At 37.9% G+C, this 18,091-nt stretch overlaps 1 protein-coding gene across 1 annotated transcript in view; it reads left to right on the plus strand.

Annotated features, from left to right (window-relative positions):
* Nucleotides 1–18,091, plus strand: part of LOC128638847 (uncharacterized) — a 231,332-nt gene that overhangs the window by 134,846 nt on the left and 78,395 nt on the right. The window contains exon 4 of the mRNA XM_053690982.1: nt 8,590–8,690. Coding sequence (XP_053546957.1) covers nt 8,590–8,690 — 101 coding nt within the window. The remainder of the gene's footprint in view (nt 1–8,589; nt 8,691–18,091) is intronic.

Below are 18,091 nucleotides of genomic sequence, written 5' to 3' on the forward strand. Positions count from 1 at the left end.
GAAATGCGGTACTTTCATAAACAACTGTCCAGTCTTCAGTAAAAAGAAGGTAAATATAACATCTTGTCTGATCCAAGTGTTTCTATATTTTCCTCTGAACAACATTTATTTATATATTTGTCTTTACAGTGGCAAGATAATTAAATTGAGAAATAAGCCATTATCGACTCTGGTGCCAGTAGTTGTTTTATCGACTCATCAAATACCCACTCTGTAGAAAAAAAACTCTGCTGTTCCTATATGTGGTTGATTGAAGCCTTTATTAAGTCTGGACCAGTCCTTTTTTAAACCATTCCTCTAACTCTTATTATTGGAGACAAGCATACTAAGGCCCTGATATTCAAATAGTTTCCAGCTTGGAGAGAAAATGTAGTTCAGACTTTTACAAAGACTGAACTCACTGAAGTTTTAAAAGAAAAAAGGCAGAACTCTACAGCACTGCAAGAACTCTCTCATTTATGTATGTGAAGCAGAGACAAGCCCAGTGCAATATAGCACTGCATGATATGAGAGTTTTGTTATACTTACACTTTCAGTATTATTGCATTTAAGCTTTGCATTTTCTCATTTGTATTTTAATACATTTAGATTTAGATCCAGCAGTGATTTTACACCTTGTGATTATACTTTGAAAGTTTCCATGTTAGCTTTAAAGAGACAGTCTACACCAGAATGTTATTGTTTAAAAAGATAGGTAATCCCTTTATTACTCATTCCCCAGTTTTGCACTGCCAACATGGTTATTTAAATATACTTTTTACCTCTGTGATTACCTTGAATTTAAGCCTCTGCCAACTGCCCCCTTATTTCAGTTCTTTTGCTTGACTTGCATGTTTATCTGGTTGTTTGACACCTTCAGTTCCAGCTCTATATTCCACAAGTGAATTGTCTCAAATATCCCAGATCTACCAAGAATTTTCCAATGTATTCTCTAAACAAGAGGCAGATAAATTACCACCAAGTCACCCATATGACTGCCCGATTGACCTTACCTGGAGATGCTATTAATTTTGGATAGATTGATCCATTATCTGGTCCTGAACTTCAGAGTTTATTAGACCATCTACCAAAGGACCTTGCTCCCCTTCTTTGTAAACCTTTTTGCTGATGTGCTGTGCTGTACTGCACCATTTTTTGTGTGTATTTTTTTTGTTTTTAATTTGCAAGAATAAAGACTGTGTTTTTACTCTATCTTCTGGAGTGCTGCTAATCCTTGAACCTGTAGACCATCTACCACCCCAGCTTGGGTGGATATATTCTTCATGGAGACAAAGGATGGAGGATTTTGCCAAAGCTTTGAATGACATCACAATTAAAAAAAAATATATATCCTCTACTTTTTTTAATAATACAATATATTTAGATGATATTTTTGTATTTTCAAGTTCTCCTAAAGAACATGTACTAATAGTATGCTAAGTAAGAAAAGGGTCAATTCAACTCCTATTCAATTTAATTCCTGGTATTTGTATTATCTTCTGAGATAATTGAAATGGATCCTAAAAAAGTGAAAGCTATTTTTGAGTGGCCAATTCAAAAAAGAAAGTCATACAAAGAATTATAGCATTTGCTAGCTTCTATTGAAAAAGCTCAATTAGCCTTCATTAAGTTAAAGACGCTTTTCACATCTGCTCCCAACATTGAGAAACCATTTTTCTTGGAAGTTGATGTGTCAGAACATGCTATAGGAGCCATTTTTATCCCAAAGACCTGGGGAGAAAGAGATACTGCATCCTGTTGCTTTCTATTCCAGGAAACTTACCTCAGAAGAGAGAATCTTCAATGTTGGTGATAGTGAGAGAAGTATTAAATGTGCTCTTGAAGAGTGGAGGCACCTTTAAAGAAAGATCAATTAAATCTTTTACCATCTATACTAATCATAGAAATATGGAGTATCAAAAGGCAGCTAGAAGATTACAACCTAGTCAAGCTAGATGGGCCATGTCCTTTACCCAATTCAAGATTCATATTGCCTACCATCCTGGATCTAAGAATAGTAAAGCATACGCCTTATCTTAAATGGTTGAAAGTCCTGAAAAGTCAGAATTTGAGCACAATCTTTCAGGACACCAACAATTATTTTGGCATAAGAATAAAGTCTTTAAACCACCATCAATGAGAATTGAAGTCATGCAACTCTGTCTCCTCATGTGAACGCTTTTGTTTCATGTTGTGACATTTGTGCCAGGTCCAAAGATATCACTTACACACCTATGGGACTCTTATAGCCTTTACCTATACTTAACAGATCATGGTCAGAGATAGCTATGGACTTTATTGTAGAATTACCTCCTTCCAATACTGTAGATACAGTATAACACTATAATTGTAGTGGTAGACAGAATCAATTCATTCCACTAATAGCTCAATCAAGATGACTCCATTCTTTGCAAATCTGTGATTTCATCCTTCTACCCGTCTTAATCTTTCTATTAATACTCCATTACTATCCCTCTCCACGCATCTCAACTCTCTCCCACAACACTTCTCACTTCTTCAGAATATCCTACAACAGTCTCAAGCTAAGGACAAGGCTTAGGTAGATAAGTGATATTCCTCTCCACCTACTTATGCCTGCGTAGATAATGTTTGGCTTTCTACTACCAACCTTCACCTGAATTCTCCTACTAAGAAATTAGGACCCAAGTACATTGGGCCCTTCCTTATTGTACAGTGTAGTACAGTTTTTGTGCATTTGGCTCTACCTTAAAAATATAAGATTTATCCAGTTTTTCATGTTTCCTTCCTCATGCCCTGGAAGTCCAATCCTTTCAATCAGAGAACAATCTTTCCTCCTGTGATTGTTGATGATTGTGAGAAATATCAAGTTGACGGAATTCTTGATACCCATATTCAAAGAGGCTGTCTAGAATATTAGTAAGTTTAGGGTCCTGAAGAAAGATCCCGGGAATCTCTCTCCAATATACAGTATATGCTCCATGGCTTTTGTGTACCTTCCACAGAGCTCATCCGACTAAGCCTTCCCCATTAAGCTCCTGGAGGTCACGCTTTAGGAAGGGGCTATGTCAGCGCTATACTCTCCTGCAAGATCGGCAGATAGCCACGCTAACTTCTCCAAAAGCAATAAGTCCAAGACCAGGCTTATAATGCAGGGAAACTTCCACGAATTATCCTCAGGTGCAGTAAGGGATTGTAAACTTTTTTATGATTCCATACACAAATGATTAATTAAACAGTTTGGGCCAGTTTACGAGTGATGCGCTACCCATATCATGAGGAGCATAAACAGAATTGCAAGCTTGTAGTGTTTTTTTCACTTGAATCCATAGTACAAGTGGTGCGCTGTTTAAATGACTGCTAATTTGTTTACATGAACTTGCAGTAATTTTCCCTCTCCATATTTTCTATGGGCAGCATTAAGCGCCAATGTCCGCTCACACGTTGAAAGTAAATGTTAACACTCAAGCGCAATCACATTTTACGCTTAAACTTTCAATGTAACCTAAAAGTTCACGTAAAGAGTTTGGACAGAGGAAAAAGTTGCACTAAACTACAATATTAACCCCTAAACCATGACATAACTCACCACAAAGTACTTCTCTACACTGCAGAGTACCCGCTACACTATTAACCCCCAAACCGGCAGACCCCCACATCGCAAAGTATCTGCTACTGTATAAACTCCTAAACTTCCACACCCCTACATCAAAAAAGCAACCGCTACACTATTAACCACTAAACTGCCATAACCCCACATTGCAAAGTACCCGCTACACTATTAAAAGCTAAACCGCCATACCCCCACATTGCAAAATACCCACTAACCTCTAAATCACCTAACCAGCTAACCCCCTAACACCCCTACCTGAGACCTCTAAATTACCAAAACAAAAACAAAAATATTTTTTTCTTTTTAAAAAGAACCAAGCATTACATTAAGAAAAGAACTAACATTACATTAAAAAAGCGAACATTAAAGAAAATATAAAAAACTACCATTACAGAAAAACTCATAGGGCCCATCTATCAAGCTGTCAACCGCAAATATGCCAGAATTCCACAGCGTAATTGTTGCGAGCTTGATCCGACCTAGTTATCAAAGCCTACAGACCGGCAAATGTTGAAATTTGTCTCAATCCGGCGCAGACCGATGCTTACGTCATAGCTGCCAGATATCCCATTGATTTCTATGGTTGAAAATAAGTTACGTTTACATCTAGCACCCTAAAATAAACCTTGAGTCTAAACACCCCTAATCTGCTGCCTTGACATTGCCGCAACCTAAATAAAGTTATTAACCCCTATTCTACCGCTCCTGCCACCGCCGCCACTAAATAAACGTATTAACCCCTAAACATCTGGCCTCCCACATCACTACAGCTAACTAAACCTATTAACCCCTAAACCGTTAACCCCCCACATCGCCAAAAAATAAATTAAGCAATTAACCTCTAAACCTAACAACCCGCTAACTTTAAATTAAAATTACAACATCCCTATCTTAAAATAATTTTAAACTTACCTGTAGAATTAAAATAAACTATATTAAACTATTAATTAACCTACCCTAACTATTATCCTACAATTAAATTAAACTACCAATTAAATAAAATAAATTAAATATTAAAAAACCTAACCCTACTGAAATTAATTAAATATACAATTAAACATTATTAAAAGTACTAAATTACAGAAAAAAACAAACAATAACACCTAGATTACGAGTTCTGCGTTAGCCTTAAAAAGCAGCGTTAAGGGGTCCTAACACTGCTTTTTAATGCCGCTGGTATTACGAGTTTGGCAGGAACAGGTGTACTGCTCACTTTTCTTCCGCGACTTTTGGCTACAACAAATCCCCTTATGTCAATTGCGTATCCTATCTTTTTAATGGAATTTTCCTAAGGCCGGTATTACAAGTCTTGGAAGAAGTGAGCGGTACAGCCTCTACCTCCAAGACTCCTACCGCATTTAAATGTCAGTAGTTAAGAGTTTTATGGGCTCCAGAACATGAAGCTCTTAACTAAAATGCTAAAAAGTGCACTAACACCCATAAACTACCTATGAACCCCTAAACTGAGGCCCCACCACATCGCAAACACTATAATAAAAAATTGTAACCCCTAATCTGCCGACCGGACATCGCTGCCACTATAATAAATGTATTAACCCCTAAACCTCCGCACTCCCACCTCGCAAACACTATAATATTTTTTTTATTAACCCCTAATCTGCCGTCCCTAACATCTCCACTACCTACCTACAATTATTAACCCGTAATCTGCCGCCCCAACGTCGCTGCTACTATATTAAATGTATTAACCCCTAAACCTAAGTCTAACCCTAACCCTAACACCCCCCTAACTTAAATCTATTTTTAATAAATATAAATAAAATTACTATAATTTAAATAAATTATTCCTATTTAAAAATAAATACTTACCTATAAAATAAACCCTAATATAGCTACAATATAACTAATAGTTACATTATAGCTATTTTAGAATTTATTTTTATTTTACAGGCAACTTTGTATTTATTTTAACTAGGTACAATAGTTATTAAATAGTTATTAACTATTTAATAACTACCTAGATAAAATAAATACAAATATACCTGTAAAATAAACCCTAACTTAAGTTATAATTACACCTAACACTACAGTATAATTAAATTAATTACCTAAACTACCTACAATTAAATTAAAAAAACTAAATTACGGAAAAAAACCACTAAATTACAGAAAATAAAAAAGAAATTACAATATTTTAAACTAATTACACCTAATCTAATCCCCCTAATAAAATAAAAAAGCCCCCCAAAATAATAAAATTCTCTACCCTATACTAAATTACAAAGTTAGACTTAGGTTTAGGGGTTAATACATTTAGTATAGTGGCGGCAACGTTGGGGGCAGCAGATTAGGGGTTAATAATTGTAGGTAGGTGGAGGCAACATTGGGGGTGGCAGATTAGGGGTTAATAAATATAATGTAGGTGGTAGGTGTCGCGATGTTAGGGGCAGCAGATTAGGGGTTCATAGGTATAATGTAGGTGGCGGCGGTGTCCGGAGCGGCAGATTAGGGGTTAATAGTATAATGCAGGTGACGACGATGTTGGGGTGGCAGATTAGGGGTTAATAAGTGTTAGATTAGGGGTGTTTAGACTCGGGGTTCATGTTAGGGTGTTAGGTGTTGACTTAGAAAGTATTTTCCCATAGGAAACAATGGGGCCGCGTTAAAAGCTGGACACTGCTTTTTTGCAGGTGTTAGGTTTTTTTTCAGCCATCTCAGCCCCATTCTTTCCTATGGGGAGATCGTGCACGAGCACGTGTTAGCCAGCTTACCGCTACCATAAGCAACGCTGGTATTACAGTGAGAAGTGTCGCTAAATTTGCTCAACACTCACTTTTCTGAGGCTAACGCAGCCATTCAGAAAACTTGTAATACCAGCGTTGTTTAAAGTCAGCGCTAGAAAAAAACGGCTCGCTAGCAACGCAAGTCTTTACCGACAAAACTTGTAATCTAGTAGTAAGTTACAAAAAACAAGCAAACAAAGCAAACAAACATTAAATTATGAAAAATAAAAAACCACATTATCAAAAATAAAAAAGAATTACACCATCTAATAGCCCTATCAAAATAAAAAAAATTAAAAAAAACCCTAGCCTACAATAAACTACCAATGACCCTTAAAAGGGCCTTTTGTGGGGCATTGCCCCAAAGAAATCAGCTCTTTTACCTGTAAAAAAAAAATACAAACACCCCCAACAGTAAAACCCACCACCCAACCCCCCCAAATAAAAAAACTATCAAAAATAACCTAAACTCCCCATTGCCCTGAAAAGGCATTTGTATGGTTATTGCCCTTAAAAGGACATTTAGCTCTTTTACATGCCCAGACCCTAATCTAAAAGTAAAACCCACCCAAAACCTCCTTAAATAAACCTAACACTTACAGTTATTGAAGTCCCGCTTGAAGGATCCATCCAGCCGGCAAGAAGTCTTCATCCAGACGGCATCTTCCATCTTCATCCATCCGGCGTGGAGCGGGTCCATCCAGAAGACATCCGCGCGGAGCATCCTCTTCATACGGTCGCCGCCGTAAACTTGAACTTCAATGCAAGTGACGCCATCCAAGATGGTGTCCCTTGCATTCCTATTGGCTGAAAGATTTCAATCAGCCAATAGGATTAGAGCTGCTCAAATCCCATTGGCTGTTCCAATCAGCCAATAGGATTTGAGCAGCTCTCATCCTATTGGCTGTTCCAATCAGGCTGTTCCAATTAGGTTTTTTAATTGGGGGGGTTGGTTGGTTGGGTGGTGGGTGGGTGGGTGGGTTTTACTCTTGGGGGGTGTTTGTATTTTTTTTTAAGGGCCATTGGTAGTTTATTGTAGACTAGGGTTTTTTTATTTTGGGGGGCTTTTTTATTTTGATAGGGCTATTAGATTAGGTGTAATTCTCTTTTATTTTTGATAATGTGTTTTTTTATTTTTCGTAATTTAGTTTTTTTTTTTTTTTAACTTAGTGTTTGTTTGTTTTCTGTAATTTAGTACTTTTAATAATTTTTAATTGTATATTTTAATTAATTTCGGTATGGTTAGGTTTTTTAATATGTCATTTATTTTATTTAATTGGTAGTTTAATTTAATTGTAGAATAATAGTTAGGGTAGGTTAATTAATAGTTTAATATTGTTTATTTTAATTCTTCAGGTAAGTTTAAATTTATTTTAGGGATGTTGTAATTTTAATTTAAAGTTAGCGGGTTGTTAGGTTTAGGGGTTAATAGCTTAATTTATTTTTTGGTGATGTGGGGGGGCTGACGGTTTAGGGGTTCATAGGTTTATTTAGTTTGTGGCGGGGTCGGGGAGCGGTGGGATAGGGGTTAAACATTTTAATATAGTGGCGGCGTTTAGTGAGATGGTATAAATAAAGTTTGGAAAAAGCCGAATAGACGCAAGATCGATGACTGCTAGTTAACAACAGTCCGATGTTCATCGCCTCATACTTGGTGCAAGTCTTTTTGCTGGCTTTTGTTCATAACTAAGGAGAGAGAGAGAGAGAAAGAGAGATCTGGTCTGTAAATGAAAAAAGGCAATTCGGAGCATTTTGAAGGCACCTAGGCTATACATTTGTTTATTCTCTCAAGGACATAAATAATTGTTACACAAAGTAAGCAAAATAAATAATGAATGTATGATGTAATGTTTTATTACAATGCCTAATTTTTATTTTACAATCTCAAAGTATTTAATGTCACATTAGGCCTACACCTTAGATGGATATTGCAGGTAAGATCATGTTTTTATGTAAGTTTACATTTTATTACAGGTAAGTTCATCTAATAAGCCTTGTAATGCCTATTTTCAATGATCAACAAACCCTTTTTATTTTTTTAAATCAAGCAAAGCCAGTAAAATATGTTTTCAAGTGGTTTTCAGGTTATATTGAAAGCTGACAAAACATATTAATTTATGATCCATCAACATCTAATAATAATACTTATTATTATTTTTATTTGTAACATTGTAAAGCTCCAAGAAAAACCTTTATAGCTTTTTAAAACGATTTTGTATAATTTTAGTGTGCCATTTTTTATAGCTATATTGTTATTCCATGTTCCTTTTGCAGGTCTGGAATGCTGGTCTCAAATACGCTGATAACACCATGGAACATTTGCTTGATGGTTACGAAAAGGTCTTCAAGGCTCTTCCATTAAACAATAAACAATGGTAAGAACATTGTATCTGCTTCATATGTTTTGTAACAACCTCCCTAGAAGATCCTACCTTGCTCTTGAATAAAAATTAAGCCACTAGCCTTTTTTATGGCTCAGTGTTAATTTTGAGCCCAATTTGACACTTTTGTTAAACATCTTAGGGAGATAAAACTCCCATACCATAATACTATTGACAGGTAAAGGTGAGTTGTCCAGTCTGATATTGGTATGATGTTTAGGCATGTGGCTGATGATGGGGCAACAGGACTTTCTCTAAAATGAGTTTGTGAATGACTGTTGAGCCAGGGGTGTGATCTGAGCTGGGTATGTGACTAACACAGAATGTGCAGGTTCAGGAGACTGATCTGATTGTAACTTGCAAACAGGGCTGCAGGGTCGTAAGTCAGATCTAAGATTTTATTAGAGACCGTTGTAAAGAGAACGGACATATGGCTTGGCTAAATAGCCAGGTAATTGATCTGGTCTGATTTTGGCATGAGGCTAAGAGGAATTCTTTGTGTCTGTATATTTTAATGCTCAAAAATGTTCTAGTACTAAGAGGACTCTGGCTTGACATTTTTTTATGTATTTGACTGGCAATAAGAAGTGTCATGGATGCTGTGTGAGCAAAATTCACCATTTACATGATTTATACCATTGGAGTTGCATTGAATAGATACTGTACTTTGTGTGTATATATATATATATATATATTTATTTATTTATAAAATATTTTACCAGGATGGATACATTGAGATTTCTTTTCTTTTCAAGTATGTCCTGGAACCACAAAACATTACATTGATACAATAGGGTACAATAAAATTCAAAAACAATAATAATACACAATTTATGCAAAAATGTAACATACAGTAGAACAGGTAGGAAATATATAATCAACCATGACAGGTACATTCTGTTTTGAGATACGTAGAGAGGGATCTCTTAAAGGATATTAGGCTTGGGGAAGGTTTGAAAGTGTGCGGGAGGTCATTCCATAATTGTGGTGCTCTGTAGGAAAAGGAGGATCGAGCTGCTTTCTTTTTGTATTGAGGCAAGCTAAATAATGTGCTGGTATTGGATCAGAGGTTATAGGTAGTGGGAATAGCCGGGGAGAGCATTCTGCTCAGGCAAGGTGGGAGCTTCCCAGAAAGGCTCTTAAACACAAGGCAGGAAAGATGGAGGGTGCGTCTTGATTCCAGCGACAGCCAGTTTAGTTCTTTTAGCATGTCACAATGTTGGGTCCTGTAGTTACATTGTAGCACAAAGCGGCAGAACGAGTTATACAATGTATTAAGTTTATTAAGGTGAGTTTGCAGTGCAGGTGCTTATACTACGTCCCCGTAATCCATTATAGGCATCAGCATTTGCTGTATAATCTTTTCCTTTACTTTAGGGCTGAGGCAGGATTTGTTTCTGTACAGGGCACCTAGTTTTGGATAAAGTTTAGATGCAAGTTTTTCTATGTGGAGGCTAAAAGATAGATTAGGGTCTAACAACATACCCAAGTATTTGAAAGAGTGGACTGCTGTCAGTGTGCAATTGAATTTTGATTTGATACGTAGATGGGAATTTTGTAATTTGTGTAATTTAGGTCCCGTTTCAAAGATCATTGTGACAGTTTTGTCAGTGTTTAGGAAGAGTTTGTTTTTTGAGATCCACTTTTCTACCTCTGTGAACTGGTCTTAGAGCACTGCTTCAAGCTGCGGCAGATCAGAATTGTTTGCATAGATTACTGTGTCATCTTCATACATGTGTACAGTTGATGATTTGCAGACATTAGGCAGATCATTTATAAATAATGTTAATAGAAGGGGGCCGAGCATGGAACCTTGGGGAACACCACACGTTACTGGGAGAGGGAGGGAGTCACTGTCAGAAATGGAGACATATTGTAATCGATCCGATACATATGATCGAAACCAGGTTAACTGATGATCAGCAATACCAAAGTTTTTTAGTTTGAGCAGTAGTATTTCGTGGTCTGCTATGTCAAAGGCCTTTGCAAAATCAAGGAAAATAGCTCCAGTTACGTCTCCTTGTTCCATGCCAGTTTGGATGTTGTTGCAAACTTTTAGGAGGGCAGTTGTAGTGAAGTGATTTGGGTGAAAACCTGATTGATCAGGGGTCAGATAGTTAGATTGTTGGTAATACTCGCATAATTGCGTATGGACACATATTTCTAAGATTTTTGACAATACTAGGAGCAATGATATAGGGCCATAGTTAGAAACCAAGGTTAACTCCCCACTTTTATGAATAGGCTCTACTTTTGCAGTTTTCCAAAGTTTGGGTATGTATCCAGACATCAAGGATTCGTTAATTAGGGTTGTGACAGGTTTAGCAATTGCCGGCGCACTGAGCTTCAACAGCATTGCTGGGATTGGATCAGGTCCAGACTGGTTTTTCATTTTTAGATTATTAAGGTGTTTCTTAATGACATTGATGGGTACAGGTCTAAAATGTAATTTCTCTATATTGGGTCTTTGCTGTTTTAGTGGGGCCTGATCCACATTTGTAGTTTCAGGATGCATGCCATTTATTAGTTTGTCAATCAGGGTGGTGGAGCATCTTTGACAAAATAATTGTTAAAGGCATTTGCTAGTACTACTTCTAAGGGGAGTTGCAGAATTTGGTTATCCACATTAACAGTGGAGGGTTGGGAGTGGATTTGTGGATTTTGTAGGTTATTTATGAGTTTCCAAAACTTTCTAGGGTTAGATATGTTATTGTTCAGATTTTCACAGAAATTTTTGTTTGTTTAGTGCATATATTTCGCCATTTTCTATATACACAGTGATCGTTCATAGAGCCAGTATGCTTGAACTTTGACCACAATGAATCCCGAAACTGGTACATTTGAATGAGGTCAGCTGTGATCCAATTCAAGTGTGCTCCTTTTACTCTCACCTTACGCAACGGGGCATGTAAATTCCAAACTTGTAGGAGTTCAGACTGAAAGAATTCAACTGCAGAGTCTAGATCTGGGATTAGGTTTAATCTGTGCCGGGGAGGTTCTTAATGTCATTTAGAAATTATTGAAGATTACATTTTTTGAAGGACCTGGTTATTTTAACCTTGGGAGAGGATTTAGTTGCCTTTATTTTGCGCACGCAGTACACTAAGCAGTGGTCACTGAAATTGCTAGGGAGAACACCTGCCTCCTGGATTCGGTCAGGAGAAGTAGAGCGAATCCAGTCGAGCAGGATGTGATTATGGCTTTTGATGTTTATGCGAGTTGGTGAGGAGATTAATTGCGTTAGCTGCAAAGATTTAAACAGTGAGTGACAACTGTTATTTTTTGGATTCAGCCAATCAATATTAAAATCTCCAAAAACCAAAATTTCACTTTTTGGGTTTTGAGCTATGGTTTCATAGTATGGTAATACTCGCATAATTGTGTATGGATGCATTTTTCTAAGATTTTTTACAATACTGGGAGCAATGATATAGGGCGATATAGTTAGAAACCAAGGTTAAATCTGCACTTTTATGAATAGGCACTACTCTTGCAGCTTTCCAAAGTTTGGGTATGTATCCAGATATCAATGATTCGCTAATTAGGGTTGTGACAGGTTTAGCAATTGCCAGCGCACTGAGCTTCAACAGCATTGCTGGGATTTGATCAGGTCCAGACTGGTTTTTCATTTTTAGATTATTAAGGTGTTTCTTAATGACATAGATTGGTACAGGTCTAAAATGTAACTTCTCTATATTGGGTCTTTGCTGTTTTAGTGGGGCCTGATCCACATTTGTAGTTTCAGGATGCGTGCCATTTATTAGTTTGTCAATCAGGGTGGTGGAGCATCCGACAAAATAATTGTTAAAGGCATTTGCTACTTCTAAGGGGAGTTGCAGAGTTTGGTTATCCACATTAACAGTGGAGGGTTGGGAGTGGATTTGTGGATTTGGTCTGGAGAAGTGGAGAGAATCCAGTCTAGCAGGGTGTGAGTATGGCTTTTGATGTTAATGCGAGTTGGGGAGGAGATTAATTGCGTTAGCTGCAAAGATTTAAACAGCGAGCGACAACTGTTATTTTTTGGATTCAGCCAATCAATATTAAAATCTCCAAAAACTAAAATTTCACTTTTTGGGTTTTGAGCTATGGTTTCACTAAGGAGATGTACTATGTCAGAAATGGAATGCACAGGGGAGCTAGGTGGGCGGTAGATTTCTGCAACAATGATTGATTTACTGCACAGGATCTCAATTGTGCCAGAAAGGAAATCAAAGGTAGCAGGAGAGCTAGATTTTTGTAAGGGGGTGAACTTTGTGGAATTGTCCACATAAATTACAATGCCGCCTCCTCTCTTTGCTCTGTCAATTCTATGGCATGAATACCCATGTATTACAATGGCAGAGTCAGGTATTTTTGCAGTTAGCCACGATTCAGAGGTCACAATGATTTTGGGCTTGTATTGTAAACACCAAGCTTGCAGTGCAAAGATTTTTGGTAGTAAGCTGTGGATATCACAGTGCACAAAGGAGAGGCATTTTCTAGCTGGAAGGCTAGGAATGGAATTTTCTGGGGAATGGAAGGATGTGTTGATCAGTGTTTGCAGCTGTCAGTTTAGCAGAATGAAAGTTGTGTGGGAGACTATCTATAAATGAGGGAATGAGCTTGGGGTGGGTTGGGTGAGGGGTGGGGAGGGAGGGAAACTATCTTCAAGAGGCTACCTGGTTGCAGAGGGCTGTGGGGCAGCTGAAGTATGTTGGTCTGTGAATTCTCTTTAAACACTGTGGCAAATATACTTTAAATTCAGCTGAGGGAGAGAGATATATTTGTGTCAGATTGGTCTGCAAAAAAAGTTAAGGGAGGGGGTATCTATGGACATTTGAGCTAGGGGTAATTCAGGCAAAAAACATAGGGAAAGTTCACAAATTACAGAGATAAGAGATATCCATTGAGGGAAATAAAACCATTAAACAATGAACAAGCAAGATATATGGTCCATCAATATGCTCCAATATGCATTTAAAATAAAGAATAAAAATAATAGCCAATACATATTACAACACACACATTAGTAATAACAGGGTAAAATATAATGAGATAACTATCTTCCAGAGGCAACCTGGTTGCAGAGGACTGTCGGGCAGCTGAAGTATGTTGGTTTTTGAATTTTCTTTAAAGACTGTGGCAAATATACTTTAAATTCAGCTGGTTGCAGAGGGCAGTGAGGCAGCTGACGTATGTTGGTCTGTGAATATTCTTTAAAGACTGTGGCAAATATACTTTAAATTCAGCTAGCTGCAGAGGGCAGTGGGGCAGCTGAAGTATGTTGGTCTGTGAATTTATATATAAACAGAGGATTTTCCAGGAACTCCTTGAATTGTTAAAAAATCCAAACTTTATTCTATGAAGTTCTCCATGTTATTAAAAACAGAAAACAGTATCAACAGCAAGACACCGCTTTTGTGTATGTGAGGACTGCTGGTATGCTATGCAGCAGACATGTTTCATGCTCAAAACTTGTTCACTGCTCACAGGAAAAAAAAATGTCTGCTGCATAGGATCCCAACAGTCCTCACATACACGGAATCTACCAAAAGCGGTGTCTTGCTGCTGATACTGTTTTCTGTTTTTAATATGATGGAGAAGTTTGGGTTTTTTATCAATTCAAGGAGTGCCTGGAAAATCCTTTGTTTATCTTTACCTATTTAGCGTTGTGGACCCTTGGTTGGACGTGTGATATCATCCCCCACGCTCCAGTGTGCCACGGAGAAGCTATGTAGGGTAAGGCAGAGCGCGATGCTACTTTCTGTTTGTTGGTGAGATATATATATTGTCACGCCGCTCCCTTGTGCAGCCTTGACCAGGGATGTGGCCATTGGTGCTCTGGCTGTTACCAGGGATATGGCAGTTCTTGTGAGTGTGCAGTGATGACGTAATCGCTACACGTCTCTCCTCCTCTGAAGCTGGATCCCTTGAGGTCCTTGGCACGAATCGGCGCCTATGTAAGTACCTTCACAACCTACAGTCACTGCCCAAGTATAGGTGTTACTGTGTGTGCTCTTGGATATTCGCCCTTACTAACCTATCACCTTTTGACAGCTAGTTTTGATCTCAATCTTTTTATTATTTTAATTTTTTTCTATTGTTAATATTATATTATAGTTATTTATTACTTCCCGTACTACTACTTTCTACCTATACACATATATATTTATACCATTCTTTGGTCTTGCGCTCCAAATACCAAATAGCTTATACCTCTATAAGTTAGAGATAGAGAGGCCCATTTATCAAGCTCCGTATGGAGCTTGTGGGCCCGTGTTTCTGATGAGTCTTCAGACTCACCAGAAACAGCAGTTATGAAGCAGCGTCCATAACCCTGTCCGCCTGCTCTGATGAGGCGGACAGGAATCACCACAATTCAACCCGATCGAGTATGATCGGGTTGATTGACACCCCCTGCTGGTGGTCGATTGGCCACGAGTCTGCAGGTGGCGGCGTTGCACCAGCAGCTCACAAGAGGTGCTGGTGCAATGCTGAATACCGAGAGCGTATTGTTCTCCGCATTCAGCGATGTCTGTCGGACCTGATCCGCACTGTCTGATCAGGTCAGACAAACATTTGATAAATAGGCCTCATATTCTACTCCGTTTACACACACACACACACATATATATATATATATATATATATATATATATACATATATCATGTAAGACTTACAGCACTAATCTTAGGAGAATGAAGATCAATTTGAGACCAAACTAAATGTATTCCTGAGTACTCTAAACTAGTGCTTTTTAGTACTCCAAACAATTTCATATTGGTACAGAATATACAAATAATAAATCAGTCATAACAACCTAAACTAAAAATACCTAATAACTAATAATGAGCAAGATATGTATGCTGTTTGTGTAACCGGTCACTGAAAAAGGCAGAAAAAAGAAGATTTTAACTCCCAGGAGTATAAAATAGACTTGTGCGCAGCAAAAAAAAAAATTGTTTCGTTTCGGATCGATTCCGATGTTTTCGAATTTCATTTTCGGATCGATTAGAATTCGGATACATTCGAATGCATTTTTTTCGGATTTGAATAAATTCAGATTTCTTAAGTTCGGATTCGATTCGTAAATTCGGAAGTTCGGTATGTGTTAGGTGGGATGTGCTGTGTATTAGACTAGTATTATGTACTGTAATATTAGGTGTAACCCATAGCAGAGTGATATAACCTAATATACAGTACAATACTAGTGTAATTGTGATTATTCCATGGCCATCCGAATGTTATGAATCAATCCGAACTTATGCAGATTTATTCGTTAGATTCGGTGCTACCGTATTTCGGAAATTCGAATCGATCCGAATCTCCAAATTTGAACAAATTCGTCCGAATTTAAATTCGGAACGAAACGCACTAGTATAAAAATTGATCGTTCATAATTATTGTCCTTATGAATCAAAGGTATACATTCCCAACATCCAGGGATTCTTGTCAATAATAATAGACCAATCTTATATTTCAAAAACTTGCAATGTCCATAATTGTTCCAAACTGGAGCTTAATCAATATGGCCACCATTAGATTAACCCCTGTTTTAAGGTATACAAACAGTTCCCAAGTTCCTTTATTTTCCAGACTTTAAAGGGTGTCCCAACTGGAGGCGGAACTACTGTTTTCACTTAATTGAGTAAAGCTGGAAATATTATCAGCATACCTGTACATTTAGCTTCGGCCCGTTTTGATGTGCAAGCTGTAGGTTGTTCTTGTTACCCATATCTGACACTCCAAGGATCACTGTGTACTTTTTTCTCAGGCATCCAGTCCTCTAGGGAATTAACACATTAACTCTATATTCACAAACTTAGGCCTGTTACGTCTTGCAGAGGTGCTATCGTTGCAAGGTTTTTTTGGGGATTAATATTGGTGTCTGTATGCTCCACTTGCTTGAACTAGTTCAGCTCCTTGTACTTAATCCAGCATAAAATATGACATTTTTTGGAGTACTAATATGAACTAGTTTAGAGTAATCAGGAATACATTTTGTTTGGTCTCAAAATGATCTCTCTCTCTGTGTATTGTTCACTTGGTGCCCTTTAACAGGGGTTTCTTGAATTATTAGACATTACCAGTGCAGGTCAAGATAGACTTTGGAAATTGCTTTAATCAAGTGATTTTCAACCCTCTTCCCCCGGGGGGGGGGGATTGTGATACTCTGCTACTCAGAAAAGAGGCCGAATGGATCTATAAGCTGGACACAGTGCACCCCAGAGGATTAAACATGGGGATTGATTGGCATTGCTTCCTGTGAACAGACTAAGGTACGCCCTATTAACTATGACATATGACCTATGGATATAAACCACTACAGTACTTTACTTATGTGTTTACATGTGCTTATGTTGAACCCAGTGACTGTAATTAGTGGTCCCAGAGGAATTTGTTAATTCCTCAGGTCCTCTGCTGGTATATGGGATATTTCAACAGTTCTATTTAAACTACTACAATACTTTACCTATGTGTTTACACATGTTTATGTTGAACCCAATAACTATAAATAGTGGTCCCAGAGGGATTTGTTAATTCCTCAGGTCCTCTGCTAGTATATGTGATTTTTCAACAGTTCTATTGTAGAGATCTCATCATAGGCTATATATAACCTGTATCCACCAATTTGTCTGTATAATTTTGATTTATTAATTTACCTTGACTTCCTATGCTGTTGCGATTTTCTACCTGTCTGGGTCTCCTATGTAGGCTATATATAAACTCTGCACCATGTTTTGGGATACGCCTGCATAATACCTGTTTGCTTATATGATGATGCTACAGTGAATACGTTTTTGTTAATGCACTTTTTGTCCTGTGTTACGAGCAGGCCTCCTGGTGCTTTTCGTGTACCGGATTAATTATCTGCCCTAGGTAGAACACTGAGACCAGACCCTTGTCTACACCTTATGCACATAGACTATACATGTCGCTCCCGATATCCCGAATATGGCTCTATCAACAGTTTTCTAAAATTTGACCCTGTCAGACCCTGGTGACATCAGTCTAGTACATCGGTACACACATAGGCGGTTCTTATCCCACACATATCACTTGACAGTTTTTCCCTCTAAAAGTAGGTGTAACATACTTTGATATATGACACACATAGGGGCTTGTCCCTCTGCACCTATCACTACAAACCCTGGAGTGAGAATAGAGGAGGGACTTCTCTTGGTTACCAATACGCATGCGCAGACGGTACACAGTGGAGCTGATACGGGGCAGACACGGGAGCTTCAGTGTCTCCTTGCAACCTTTCACACTGGGGGCATCGTAAATTCTACTGACAGTATCACGTCCTATCATGTGTCAAGCACTACTTATTCATTTACTATTGGACATTGGGAACGGTTAGTGCAGTTTAATCACTGATTGTTGGACACTCGCTAGCATTACACAGTTTCCA

Source organism: Bombina bombina, chromosome 1 (genome assembly GCF_027579735.1).
Source record: "Bombina bombina isolate aBomBom1 chromosome 1, aBomBom1.pri, whole genome shotgun sequence".
Taxonomy (NCBI): Eukaryota; Metazoa; Chordata; class Amphibia; order Anura; family Bombinatoridae; genus Bombina; species Bombina bombina.